The sequence below is a fragment of the Psammomys obesus genome, unplaced genomic scaffold (assembly GCF_907164565.1).
Source record: "Psammomys obesus unplaced genomic scaffold, mPsaObe1.curated_primary_1811, whole genome shotgun sequence".
Lineage (NCBI taxonomy): Eukaryota > Metazoa > Chordata > Mammalia > Rodentia > Muridae > Psammomys > Psammomys obesus.
Window position 1 is genome coordinate 26169771 of NW_026596057.1, and position 13600 is coordinate 26183370.

Consider the following 13600-nt stretch of genomic DNA (forward strand, 5'->3'; position numbering starts at 1 on the left):
TCTCAAATGATAATGTTAAGATTTTTAGAAGGATATTTAAAATAATCATAGCTCCTAGGACTACTGTTTTATTTTCCCTGAATCTCAAAGAATTACATGCAGGAATCTGAAAACCCTGAGAGACTTATTTTTTTCACTGTTTAATTCTAAAATGTGTAACTATTGCTAAAAAAAAAAAAAAAGTCTTAATCAGCTTAAAAGATCAGTCTAAAATACACTACATGCTCTGTCTCTTTCCTCCAGGTATAATCTGACAATTGTTCTCCAGTATCTACACTTCTTTCATCTAATCTAAGAGCTGAATGCCCAAATTTTGGCCTGGTCCATGGCAACCGGGAATAAAGACATCTTCCTAGTTTCTTCTGCTAATTCGAGTTACTAAAAAGAAGTAAGCCTAAGACACTGACAAGGTCTATACACGTCCATTAAGACAACAGAGTGTGCTGCCCACTTTCTACTGTCTGGAGTCTGGAACTGCGGTAGAGTAATCAAAGCTCTGGCAATGATCTCGGACCATGAAAAACCTCTGAAATAGCAGACAGTCATAAAGTAACAAAATTGTTGTCTATAACCTTGACAGTTTGTAGACATAAAAGAAAATACTTGCTGGAAGGCCACTTTCTCTAACCCTGTATCTAACCTACCTGATTCTGACTATTCAACTTCAGGTCCCACAACATCTCCCCACTGCTGTCCACAATTGGCTACACTGGCCTTCCTTTAGTATTTTCACTAGTCACATTTCCTTTTACCATGAAGCTGCTGTTAATCTGGAATGACCCCCAGCCTCTACCACTGGTTAATACCTACTTAACCTACAGTTACTACTTACTTGGAGCAGCCTGTTCAGACCTTAACAAGGTCAAATCCTTTATTTATTTATTCAGCAAATACTCCATCCTCAAAAGTTTGACTCCTTGGTCTTTCCCCGCCTAGGAGGTCTCAAAAAGTGATGCCTAAGATGTCTTTATCTAGGGTCTTTGTGCCATATTTATATACTAACAATGTGCCTTAGAGTGGCGACTTTGGGTCGGCATTATCAGCTGTCTCCAGTGAGTCAGAAGATTAAAGTAATCGACATGAACAACCACCAGATCTATAAAAAACAGCATCACTACAAATCAGTTGAAATTTCCCTGAAGACAATACCTTGTGTAATGTCAAAAAGCACAATATGAAAAGTTAGTAGCATCTGTAACAACACTGGCAAAATACAATTGGAAGTTCCCCCTGTGGATTTCTGGATTTTGCTTCACACAACCTTTTTCTTTATTGATTTTGATCTATTTACCAGCTCTAATAAATCACAGTGAGTGTACCATCGTTTGTAAAGTTCATGTGTGTTTTTAACTACTCAATCAACTCTCTCCTAAAAGGCAGAACAGATGCAGTTAACTAGAAAAGTTAGTAGATCATGACTTAGCTTTCAGTAATATGGCAACCATATTACTGCAATGTATTGTTTCAGACGTCAAAGTATGATCACATCAAGTTCAAAAGCACTTTTTAGCTTTCTGAAAGCACTCCTAAAAATCTAGTACTCTTCACTGTAAGCATTTAAATCCTTAAAACATAAAATCAGGGATGATATATTTATATAATAATTCTAACAGGCTCATACGAAATATAAAATAAGCAAATTAACAAATATTAAAGTGAAACTGACCTGTAATGCAGAATAAAATGTTATTGTATGGGAAATCATTAATTTGACATCTAAAGTATAATAATAGTACAATACAAATAAGACATTAAATTATAGCAAGATAGAAATGTAACAGGGAGTGGGTGAACAGATGGCTCAGTGGTTAGGAGCACTAACTGCTCTTCCAGAGGATGTAGGATTGAGTCCAACCCACATGTGGTTAGCAACTGTCTGTAACTCCAATTCAAGCGGATCCAATGCCCTCTTTGCCTCTGCAGGCAATGCATGTAGTACATAGGTATACATGCAAGTAAAGCACATGATTTTTTAATCTCAAAAAACATTTAAAAAACATAAATGTAATAAATAAGAAAATAATTAAAGGACATCAGAAATTATAAATTCTCACTATAGGATCATCTCTTTTATATCAAGTAATCTTTTAAACCTTACCAACAGCAAAGCCTTTAGCTAGGTATAGAGGGCACATGTCTGTAATCCCGACACTTGGGAGGCTCAGATAGATGCCAAGTTCCAGACTATTCTATGCTACATACTGAAACATCCTTCCTCCCTCCAACAAAATCACACCAACAATAAAACCTACTACTGCAACAACAACAAAAATATATATATAGTTAGGCTTGATTAAACCACACATCTTAAATTTAATGTCTTAGTGGGCCAAAGTTTTTTAATCATGACAGTTTTAATACAAACAGATCAGTCTCCATTTACTGGATACATACTACAAGCCATATACTGTATTTAAAAGCAAAATTCCCAATACTCAGATTTATAGGCTAAAGTGGAATAAATAACAAATATACACATAGACAAACACTAGAAACACATAAAGAAAAATACAACAATTTAACAGTAACCACCTCTAATACAAGGTATGTATGAACTTTCAGTTTCAATATTATATTTTATAAATGCTTAAAATTTGTGTAACAGATAGTCTACTTATTGATTAAATGAGTCAAACTATTAAAGGTGGTTAGTAATGGTCAAATTACAAAGATATTTATGTTCATAAATTTTTAAATTTTTATTTATTTATTATAATTTATTCACTTTGTATCCCTATTGCAGCCCCCTCCCTCATATCCTCCCAGTCCCTCCCACCCTCCCTCTTCTACCCCTATGTCCTCCCCTATGTCCCCTAGATAGGGGAGGTCCTCTTCCCCTTCTATCTGAACCTAGCTTATCAGGTCTCATCAAGGCTGGCTGCATCATCTTCCTCTGTGGCTTGGCAAGGCTGCACCCTAGGTGATCAAAGAGCTGGCCACTGAGTTTATGTCAGAGACAGCCCCTGTACCCCTTACAGGGAACCCACCTGAAAACTAAGCAGCCTATGGTCTTCTTTTGAACAGGGTTTTAGGTCCTCTCCATGCACGGTCCTTGGTTGGAATATTGATCTCTACAGGACCCCCTGGGCCCAGGTATTTTGGCTTTGTTGTTCTCCTTGTGGAGTTCCTGTTCCCTCCCGGTCTTTCTATCTCCCTGTTTGTCCATAAGGATTCTGACACTCTGCCCAGAGTTTAGCTATGAGTCTCAGTATCTCCTTCAATACCCTCTTGAGTAGTCTTTCAGAGGTCTTCCGTTTCTAAGACAGTTTTTACCTTTTCCCTGCTTTTTTACTTGCTGATGGCATAAAAGTAATGATGTATTTAAAAAACAAAAAACCCAAACAATAGTATTAAGCAATTTAACTTACATAGTTAAAATTTTAAATGCAACAGCTTCACTGAAAAATGTCATTTATAAAACAGTGAAAACTGTTTTTATTAAATTTTAATCTGGGTGCACAAATCTTTACTATTTTGTGGAATGGAAAACGAAGTACAAATAACTTCTACAGAGCACATTACTAAGAAATGCTAGTTTGGGAAACAGCACTTCTGTGATTATTTGAGTTTTCAGCTAAGTTGCTGCCTTTTCTCTGGAATGTCATTTTTACCTGAGAGAATAAATGACTGGCCAACATGACTTCATCGAGAGTATCTGACAAACATTTTCTGTAACATAAGTAATATCAGCCTACAGCTCTAAGGAAATCTGACAGGTGTTTATCATTGATTTGAATTTTCAAATAAAAATTGGAGTTTTAGGGGGCTGAAGAGATGGCTCAGAGGTTAAGAGCACTGTCTGCTCGTCCAAAGGTCCTGAGTTCAATTCCCAACAACCACATGGTGGCTCACAACCATATCTAATGAGATCTAGTACCCTCTTCTGGCATGTAGGCCAGTACGAGCAGGCAGAACACTGTGTACATAATAAACAAATAAATCTTTTTTAAAAAAAATGGAATTTTATAAAATTCTGAACAAACCCTAAGTTTATAAATTTCATGACACAATTTTTCTAATACAGAGGATTTTAACAAATGTGACTTGCTACAATCCTCAGTTCAAATTTACAAACACCTAAATGAAGTATGTAAACAGTGAGTTTTCCAAATGACTAATGTTGCTACACAATCACATAGAATAAAAAAATGACAAAGGGTAAAATGATCCAAAGGAATTTAACAAAGCACAAGGCACATTCCACAAGTTCGTTTTTCTTTTGTTTTGTGTTTGTTTTTGAGACAAGGTCTTACTGTGCAGCCCTGGGTGAGACTGAACTCACTACACTGACCAATCTGACCTCTACCTCAGAAAGTTCTGCCTCCCCTCTGAGTTCTGAGATTAAAGGCCTGCATCACCACCTCCTAGTTCAGCATGACTTTTAAAATCACGTCTGAAGTTTCCATACAGTGTCAAAAAATACTATAGTTATCTAAAATTTATTTTTACTCCTCTCTAATTACACACATAATGAATTACAGATTTTCTTCGCTTTCTTCAACCAAAGGTAAACAAAGACAAGCTAAATGGAGAAACAGAAGACATACTCTTTCTGGGTGCCATTAATCCAGACATGATACACATTTGAGATTTAAAACAATGAATTTTTTTGGAACTTTTTAATTTTGGTTTGGTAAATATAATTGTTTTCATTTAAAATATGCTATCTGAGGTTCAGAATATTAGTGTGTTATGGAAGGTTGCTTGCTATGCTAAAGGTCCTGAGTTTGTCCAAAAGCTATTTATATTAACATGTAATAATCTTGCTAATTTTTTAATCAACAGATTACTTTTTAAGTATCTCAGTTTTATTATCAAGACATTAAATACTAGGAGATAATCATATAAACAAAAGTTGTTTCTGGAAATAAATTTTAAATGTGTAACAAAAAGAAAGTACACAACAAAAGGAAGTACAAAACTAGATGCAAATAGTTTTAAAAAAATTTAATGAAGCAGTTTCATTAAAAAATATCATTTACAAAAGCAGTGAAAATTGTTTATTAAATTTTGATCTAATAAGAGACTAGATAAATATGATATAAAAAAATAAGAGACTAGAGACCTTTGGCTCTTGCAATTTTTCAGAGAATCTATAGACCATACCTGCTTGGCAAAAAATATTGTTTCAAGTCTGGAGTCCTGAACCACGGAGCCTGCAGGTTCTTCTCCTGGCTGCCACTTGAAAAGAAAAATTAAGCCATGAACTGGCCTACAAAATAAAAAACTAAATTAGCAACACCAAAACCAGATTCTTTTATATACATCATCAATATTAAGTCATAGCCAGCCATTTAACAAGAGAATGCAAATTAACTAAATCAGGTGAAAATTTTATAACTAAGGTAGTCATTTATAGTCTTTAGAATGCTGACTTAAAAGCTAATAAAACTAAAAACTAGGTCACTTAGAACAGAATTATATAAAAAGTTTATTCTCAAATATGTAGAAAATTAAATTTTATCTTTTATTAACTTATTTTTTTAAAAAAAATAGAAAAATGACTGAGTAAACGTGGTAGCACAGGCCTACAAACCCAGTACTTGGAAGGTAGAGGCAAAAAGACCAGAAATTTGAGGTCAGCCTGCTCTACATGTGGCCTGTATTTTTTTTTTTTTTTTAAAGATAGGGTTTCTCTATATAGCCACGGCTCTCTTGGAACTCACGCTGTAGACCAGGCTGACCTCAAACTCAGAGATCCACCTGCCTGTGCTGCTGGGTTAAAGCATGCACCACCATGTCCAGCTAGTGGCCCTGTCATAAAACAAGAGAAACCAAAAATAAAGTACAAAGTAAAACCAGAAGCTATTTATTTATTTATATCAAATTCCAGTATATAGGGTGTTTATATAAAGCAGCTGACAGCATACACATTATTAGCTCTAGAAGGTCACTGTATAATTATTGACTTTATGTATAATCTTCAAACTATAGCATGAATGTCTACTGCCACTTCATACATAATGATGTTACTCATTCTTAATGGGATTATAAGACAAATTAAGCCATTATTTAAGATTTCTTCTTATTTTTGACAGCTTTCTTCTCCCAAAAAAACAAAACACAAAAAAAACTTTACTGTATTTTAAAATACAGTTCAAATGACACATTTTTACTGTGTCAACCTTTCCTGATTTCAACCAGAATTAGTCTCTCATTTTGTCTCCAATGACTGCTCTTTCTATGGGGAAGATGAAAGTGGGAGAAAAAAAAGCTCATCTTTTTCTTAGTACTAAAAGCAGTACAGTAGCTATCAGTAACCATTTGCCCCTTTATTTTATTTACTTTATAGGCTTTTTTGTCAAAAATGTCACTCCTGTAGCCCAGGTAAGACTCTCTATATAGCCAAGCTGGACTCAAACTCGTGAGTCCTTTTGCCTCAGTCTCCTAAATTCTGAGAGTACAAATAATGAAACATTAGGTTTGGCTGCCATTTTCCCCCTCAAAGACTATTTCTTGTCTCTACTGTAAAACGTTAAGAACTCTCCAAACTAAAAACTCATTTCGTCCTCCATTTGCAATTAGAGTCAATGTTTTTTGTTTGTCTGTAGAGACAGAAGGTCACTACACAGTCCTAGTTGGCCAGGCCTAGAACTATCTAAACATCCATCACTTGCCAGGAGTTTATTCCTCCTGCATCAGTCTTACCTCTGACTTAAGCCCTGTGAGGAGATTCTGATCAGAAAGAGGGTGAAAGAGTCTTCCTAGCATCAACAATTAGAATTTGAACTTTTAACTTTCTCAGGAAGCAATGAAACAGTGTTTGAACACTAAAGATTTTATGGACTATTACTTATTATTTTAATGATTAAAATGCATTCTAAGGTTAACTCTATTGAACTGTAAGTAAATTTTAAGAATTTATTGCTATAAAAATGTAGATAATTTTAATCTCTTGTATATAACTTACACAGAAATCTCAGGGTCTTGGTTATAAACTCAGGATAATACTTATCCCAAAGGATTGAAAAAAAAAAAAAAAAAGAACCCTAAATGTATTCAGCCTAGGATAATTCATGTAAAAATGAATAGGTCTGAGTATCTTTAAAAGTGTGTTTAAATGTATATAAATACAAGTAAAACTTCACTTACTTCAATTTTTCAAAATTCTCGGGCTCTAAGCTCCATATTTCTTCTACTTGGGCTCCTCGGCAACCTGAAACAAAAAGTTACTTTCTTTAGAAAACAAATTATTTTCTCCTTTACCAAGAAATAAAATATTAACTAAAAGAAAGGTACATTCCAGGGCAACCAGACATTACAAAGAAAAATGGTAAAACTGCTAACACGCTGAGCCAAGTTTTCCTGCCTCTATTGTTTCACAGTAACATCGCGAGAGCATAGTATTAAGTTTCAAGAGTTTATTTGCTTCAAATCAGAACCGGGTGATCTCTGCCTTCCATGTTACTCAATCCCTGGGTCTTTATGATTCTTATTGTCCTTAACTTTTCAAAAAACATTATATAACCTTTTTCTTATATGAAAGAACAGCACTTAACACTGACTTTCAATCTTCAGTTTTGATACATTCCAAATATATATTTTCAACTAGCCTCTTTCCCTAAGCCAAGCACACTGCTCTAGACCAGTTTTCCAACCATGGTTATTCTGTATCCCTGGAAATATACAGCAATGTCTATAGAATGTTTTCTTTTGTTTAAATCGTCACTAGTGTGGAAAATTACCACTGGCATCTAATAAGAAGAGTTAAGAGATAACGACAAAATCCTACATTACAGAGGACATAAATTATCTGGCTGGATGAGATAATACAGCTACAGTTCCAGGTACTAGAAAAGCTAAGAGAGGGAGGATGATTTGAATACAGGAGTTCAGGACCTCCAGAATTTTCTAACCAAGAGTATTATCCCCAGCTAAAAAACTCCATTCTAGAAGTACCATAGTAGTCATGTGGTAAGCGCTCAGCCTCTTAACTGCTAAATTTAAGTCATGGCTCCATTATTTACTACATATGACTACTCTGCCTCTATATCTTCTCTTATACAGTTGTTATGCGACACAAATGAGAATAAATAAGACATATTTAATATACTATACTGAAGACCACTAGATGGTAGCTAGTGTTACTACAAAACATAAAAATGACTATGTCTACCAGTGTCTCTTTTGTGTAGAGTTTTGGGTAATGGTTTTCTAAAAACTACAAAATATGACTTAACACAAGAATATTCAAGATAGTAAGCTGTCTGCCTGAATTCACTACAGCTCCTAGTAATTAAGGCCCACATTTGTTTGCAGTTGTCTGGAAGACTAACATTCCCTATAGAAACTTCTCTTTTAGTTCAGTGATAAGAGTACCTAGATTCAATCCCTGGCACAGAACAACAAAAGTCTACACTCAAGTTCGTTTCATCCCATGTGTCTTGTTCAAGTGCCACCACACCTGGCTACCTAAAAGCTCAACCTTGAGAAAGGAGACAACAAAATCAAGCTTAGCTGTCCTCAAACGCACACAAATAAAAGTTAATACCTATTTTGTCTAAAGAAAAAAATAAAGAAAACAAAAAGTTTTCCTTTTAGACAAAAGCAGGAGGTAAAAAATACCAAACACAAAGAACTGAATGCAAACTCTATTATATATTAAATAAAAAGATGAGAAGTCCCAGGCAGTAAAGTGCCTGCCCAAAAGCATGACCTAAATTTGGATCCCCAGCTCCCACAAAAAAAGCCAAACGGAACAGGCTTCCATAGCCCTTGAGAGGCAGGGTGATTTCTGGAGCTTACTGGCCAGCTGGCCTAGCTAACAGGTGAGATCTAGGTTCATGAGACTCCATCTCAGAAACTAAAGTAGAAAATAACTGAAGAACATACACCATCAGCCTCTAGCCACTGCAAACACGAATATGGGCAAACCATACACAAAAACACACACACATACAGCCACACAAGATGAGAAAGAATTTTCGAAGTTAATGAACTATTATTTATCAAACACTTTTTATGTGCCATGTGCAGTAGCAGACCCTGGCAAGGACAATCTTAAATTAAAAACTGATTATAACACTTATATGCCCAATGAATCCAATACATTCAAATTAAAGACAGTGCGGGTTTATAATATGAAAGATACATAGGATATATTCAAGTTCAGGGCTGAATAATAGATCATTCATTACTACTCATGTTCACGAGAACATTTTCATGAGTAATTGAACTAAATCCTATACCATAAATCATATAATCTGTCATTCAAACCAGAACACTCTTCTACGGAGGTTCTACAATTAAAATGACAGAATTTTTAAAATACTTATGCACTGGCATATTATATTGATACTAGTGGTCATTCTTATACAACTGTAAAACTCCAAACTAATTTCAAAAAATTTTAATTTTCCGCTTTTTAATAAGAGTTTCACTTATCAACTGAAGTTGACCTTGAACTTGTGATTCTCCTGCATCAGTCTCCCATTCCTAACCAAAAGAAAAAAATAAAATTGTTTTGTATGGTCTGAAGAATGATTTACAATAGTCATACCTTTGGTTTTTTGAATGAGTGATTTTATTAAATATATAGCAAGTCAAAGTAAACGAACAATCAGTAAATTACAGGTAGACAGCAAAACATCATTAAATTGGCCTCAACATCCCCAGTTAGTTTCTGCTGGATGCTGTGAATGTTGATTTGCTCTTGTACCTGGAAGGCTAAATGGAAAGGACATTCTGCTCTGCCCAGAACTCTTTGGGCATCTCCAGCCAACCACCTCAAAGGGAATTCCCCACTGGATTTCTGTTGGATGTTTTAAGTACTTGATTTGATGTGGTTTAGGGTTTTTCCCCCCTTCAGATTTAATTATTTAATGTATGAGTGCTTTGCCTACCTGTATGTATGTGTACCACATGTGCACCTGGTACTTACAGAGGTCAGGATGGAGCACTGGTTCTCCTGGGACTGACATTATAGACAGTTGTGAGCTGCCATGTGGGTGATAGGAATCAAGTCCGGGTCTTGGAAGAGCAACCAGTGCTCTTAACTGCTCAGTAAGCTCAACTCTGCAGCCTATGGTGATGCCCTTTAAGTGTTTGGTGGCTTGTTTTGTTTATTTTAATTTTTAAATTGTGCATATGTATGTGATCTAAGTTCATGTTTCCTTGGGACCCAGAGGATCCGTGTCACTGGAGTTACAAGCAGTTAGAGGAATACATGCTCTTAACCACTGAGACATCTCTCCAGTCCCCATTTGGTGGTATTTTATTCACCTCTCCATCTTTTGCTAGGTGTTCTTTTACTTTTATTTACTTTATACTTAATAAACTCTCACTTATTCCAAACCAAGAGTAGAGCTATCAGGGATGATTCTCCAAACCATATAGAACAATAATTTTTTTTAAAATACACCTGGAGCCCCCTTCCCTATGAAAAATACTTGGGTGAGGTTCGTCCAAAATGTTGTTAGTGCCTTAAATGACTGCTTGGGCTATCTTCCAACAGGTGTCTTTACAACCATTTTTCATTCTTTTAACAGCGTCATCAAGTCTATCAAGTGCAGTAGAGATGACTCCAGCTTCTCCCCCCTGACAAAGAACACTCCCGTAAATTTCCCTCACCCCATTCTCACTTATCCTATCATATACATAAAGAGCATATATATATATATATCGTGTGGCTAGTGATATGAACATAACCTCTCTTAAAAAGAAAAAAAAAAAGACTACACAATTTGAACTTAACTGAGAGCCCTAACTTAGAGACTGATACCCTTTACATCAATCAGTGTTATTTTGGGGATCCCAACAATTATAAACAATACTTATGAACCTCTCAAGACTGCATTTCTTGGGCGAAAGCCAAGTATTGACTTGTCTCTTTCCTCAGAATAAAATAAATCTTAGATGTGATCATAAGAGATGTAATCTCAAGGAAACAATGAAGTAATTCACATCTATCCTAAAGCATGGGTCAGTCAGTACAGAAAAGTTCCTCTCTCATGACAAAGACATCTGTATCTTGTTACACCTAGATCAACAAAGTGAATTAAAACTATATACACAGCAAATACTAGTCTAGGCTATGTTACATACTGCGTTTGTTTCCCCCAAAAAATCTTCAATAGTATTCATAAAACAGGTTTCACTTTCAAAAGCATTAACTTCCAAACCCTATTGTAAAAAGAATAACTGGACAGGGGAAAAAAAAATGAAAATAGTTAGAATAAAGCGATTTCTTTTTTTTTTTTTGAAGCAGCTGATACAAATTACCTTCATTTAACACTTTGCAAAATTCTTCTACATTAGTGGTCATCCATTAATAACTTGTTTTATTTTTACTAATGTGCAGATGTATTCAGATTGTCACTCTAACATCTAATTTTATCAAAATTATTTTCAAATTCCAATGTTTATGAGCTACATTAATTTCTTTCTTCGTATTGTGTACATGTGTGACAGAGTACTAATGTGCATGTGCCACAATGAGGGTTTTCGGGAGGGTTCCCCTTTTACCATGGGCTCTGGGGAAGAAACCTGGGTCACCAGCCCTAGATTGCATTAATTTAAAAATAAACTTATTTGGGCCACTATCTCTGAAAGTCAACTTTTTAAATGACAGCTAAGATTCTGAAGGTAAAATTTATCACATAACCTGTGACCACTTCAAATTCAGTACTGTCCAAAACTGATTTTCTTGCCTATCAATCCTATTCTTCTACTTGTACTTTATTAGCCACTCAAGCCAGAACTAAAGTCATTTTTGTCTCTTCTTTCCTGCCCTCAATCAACCCCTGTAAATTTTTTTTCTTTTTATGTAGGAGAAATATACTACCACTCAACCTCTACTGTAAGGTTGACAGCCCTGAGAACTCCTCTTTTAATGTAGCATGTTCTGGATGTATTCCTGCTCCAAAGAGAATGAGGAGAAGGTATTTCCACATGCAACTTCAGAGTGAAATACAACATAAATACTGACTCCACTTTTTCTGTAGCCCATGACTGAATGTCAAGCCAATCACCCGCACACTTACCATTTTCAAAAAGATTCTCTTGTCTTATTCTATCATAACTCTGAACACTTGTAAGCATAATCAATCTTAATCACAAACTAATTTTATTTCAAACTTTTTGAACTTCATTCAATTTTTTTTTTCAAAGTAAGTCCCCATCGACTACAGGGCAACCGAATCTATACAATATGGGATGTAATTTGGCATGAGTTCACCATTTCACCTAAGATCTACACTCTGCCTGCGCATCCATTACCCCACGTTTAGTCACTTTGCTAGCTGCCCCATAAGCTACATCCAGGTAAATGCACTACAGACTATGCTTCCTTTTGCCCAGCTTCTCCAAGATCTATGTGCTTAAACAGTTTCTGAATACTCTTAATCTAAGAGCACATATTATTATAGTTGGACTCAGTTCTTCAGTTCACATTAAAATTCCCAACTCCATAACTGTATGCCCGCGGTACAGTTGAACATATGCTAGGTAACAGTCGAAATATTCAGCCACGTACAATAGATAAATCTACATTAACGTTTGCTGTATTTCGGGTACAAATTTTAACAATAAAAATAAAAACAATGCTGAAGAAAAAATTAAAATGAGGGGAGGAAAAACCCTCCCCAAAGAGGCTGGTAACATGACGAAGGACAAAATGTCCTATTGGTTGACTAATACGGAAGAAGTCAGACTTTCAGAGGTAAGCTCTCGGCGTGAGCACTACCTCAAGAAAACTCAACTTCACCGGAAGACAAAAATGGAGGGAGTAAAGAACGAGGGAGGCAGCGTGCAGGCCCGCGTAGACGGCGTCTGGAGGTCCGGAAGAGGTGCCCACACACGGAAGGTGGAAAGTTCTGCTTCGAGAAACTAGAATCTCGAGTTCCCGGGCGGCTGGAGCCTCAGACACCACCCTGGAAACACACGCCCCAGACCGGCTGCTCCGCAGGACCGACGGCCTGAGCGTTGCACCTGACCACACCGGGGACAGGGAGGATCCGCAGGGAGGGGACAGCGGAAAGGACAAGATAAGCGCGGAGGAGATGGTGAGGGAGGGAGACAGGGAAGGAAGGCGCTCGAGTCAATTCAAGAATCCGAGTCCCAAGTCCGGAGAACACAGCAGTGCACAAGGCAGAGGGGGAGTCCTTGCCCTCGTGGTGCGGCTCCCAAGATCACTGCGAAGACGCGGCGGCCCCGGGCCGAGGTCGCGGCCGAAGCCCTACTTTCCACACACGCCGACTCCAGTCCCCGAAGTCGCTTCTCCGACGCCGGGCGTCACCTGGCCCAGCGTGGGCCTCCTCCCGGAACCCCCGGCCCAGGACGGCCCCCTTGGTGCTCACCGAATCCTTTAATGAGCTCGGTGAAGACCCCGGGGTCGCTTTCCATGAGACACCACTCCCCGGCATTGCTCGTCATGGCCCCGGCCACGCGCCGCCCCGCTCCACCTCGCGCTCTGCGAAGCCCCCAGCACCAGCTGCCACCGGCCTCGGACCTCAGCAAAACCCGCCGCCGAGCGTCAACCTCACGTCACCCCGCCTACTTCCCGACAGCCTCCGGGCGCCGTCACCTGCAGCGCGACGGAGCACGGAAGGACGCTCTAGCCACCCGGGAGACGTGGAGACGCCTCCTCAGCCTCTCAGCATCC

At 37.4% G+C, this 13600-nt stretch overlaps 1 protein-coding gene and 1 non-coding gene across 3 annotated transcripts in view; both read right to left on the reverse strand.

Moving 5' to 3' along the window:
- The window catches only part of Uchl5 (ubiquitin C-terminal hydrolase L5), a 40175-nt gene extending 26685 nt beyond the window's left edge, over positions 1-13490 (reverse strand). For both annotated transcript variants that reach the window (XM_055624525.1, XM_055624524.1), the window contains exons 1-3: positions 13296-13490; positions 7093-7156; positions 5107-5212 (exon numbers count right to left, since the gene is read on the reverse strand). In XM_055624525.1, the coding sequence (XP_055480500.1) occupies positions 5107-5212; positions 7093-7156; positions 13296-13371 (246 nt within the window). In that variant the 5' untranslated portion in view covers positions 13372-13490. The remainder of the gene's footprint in view (positions 1-5106; positions 5213-7092; positions 7157-13295) is intronic.
- LOC129689536 (small nucleolar RNA U109) lies at positions 11761-11895 on the reverse strand. Its single transcript, XR_008722137.1, has one exon. It is a non-coding gene; the product is annotated as a small nucleolar RNA U109 (small nucleolar RNA).
- Positions 13491-13600: the final 110 nt, after the last annotated feature.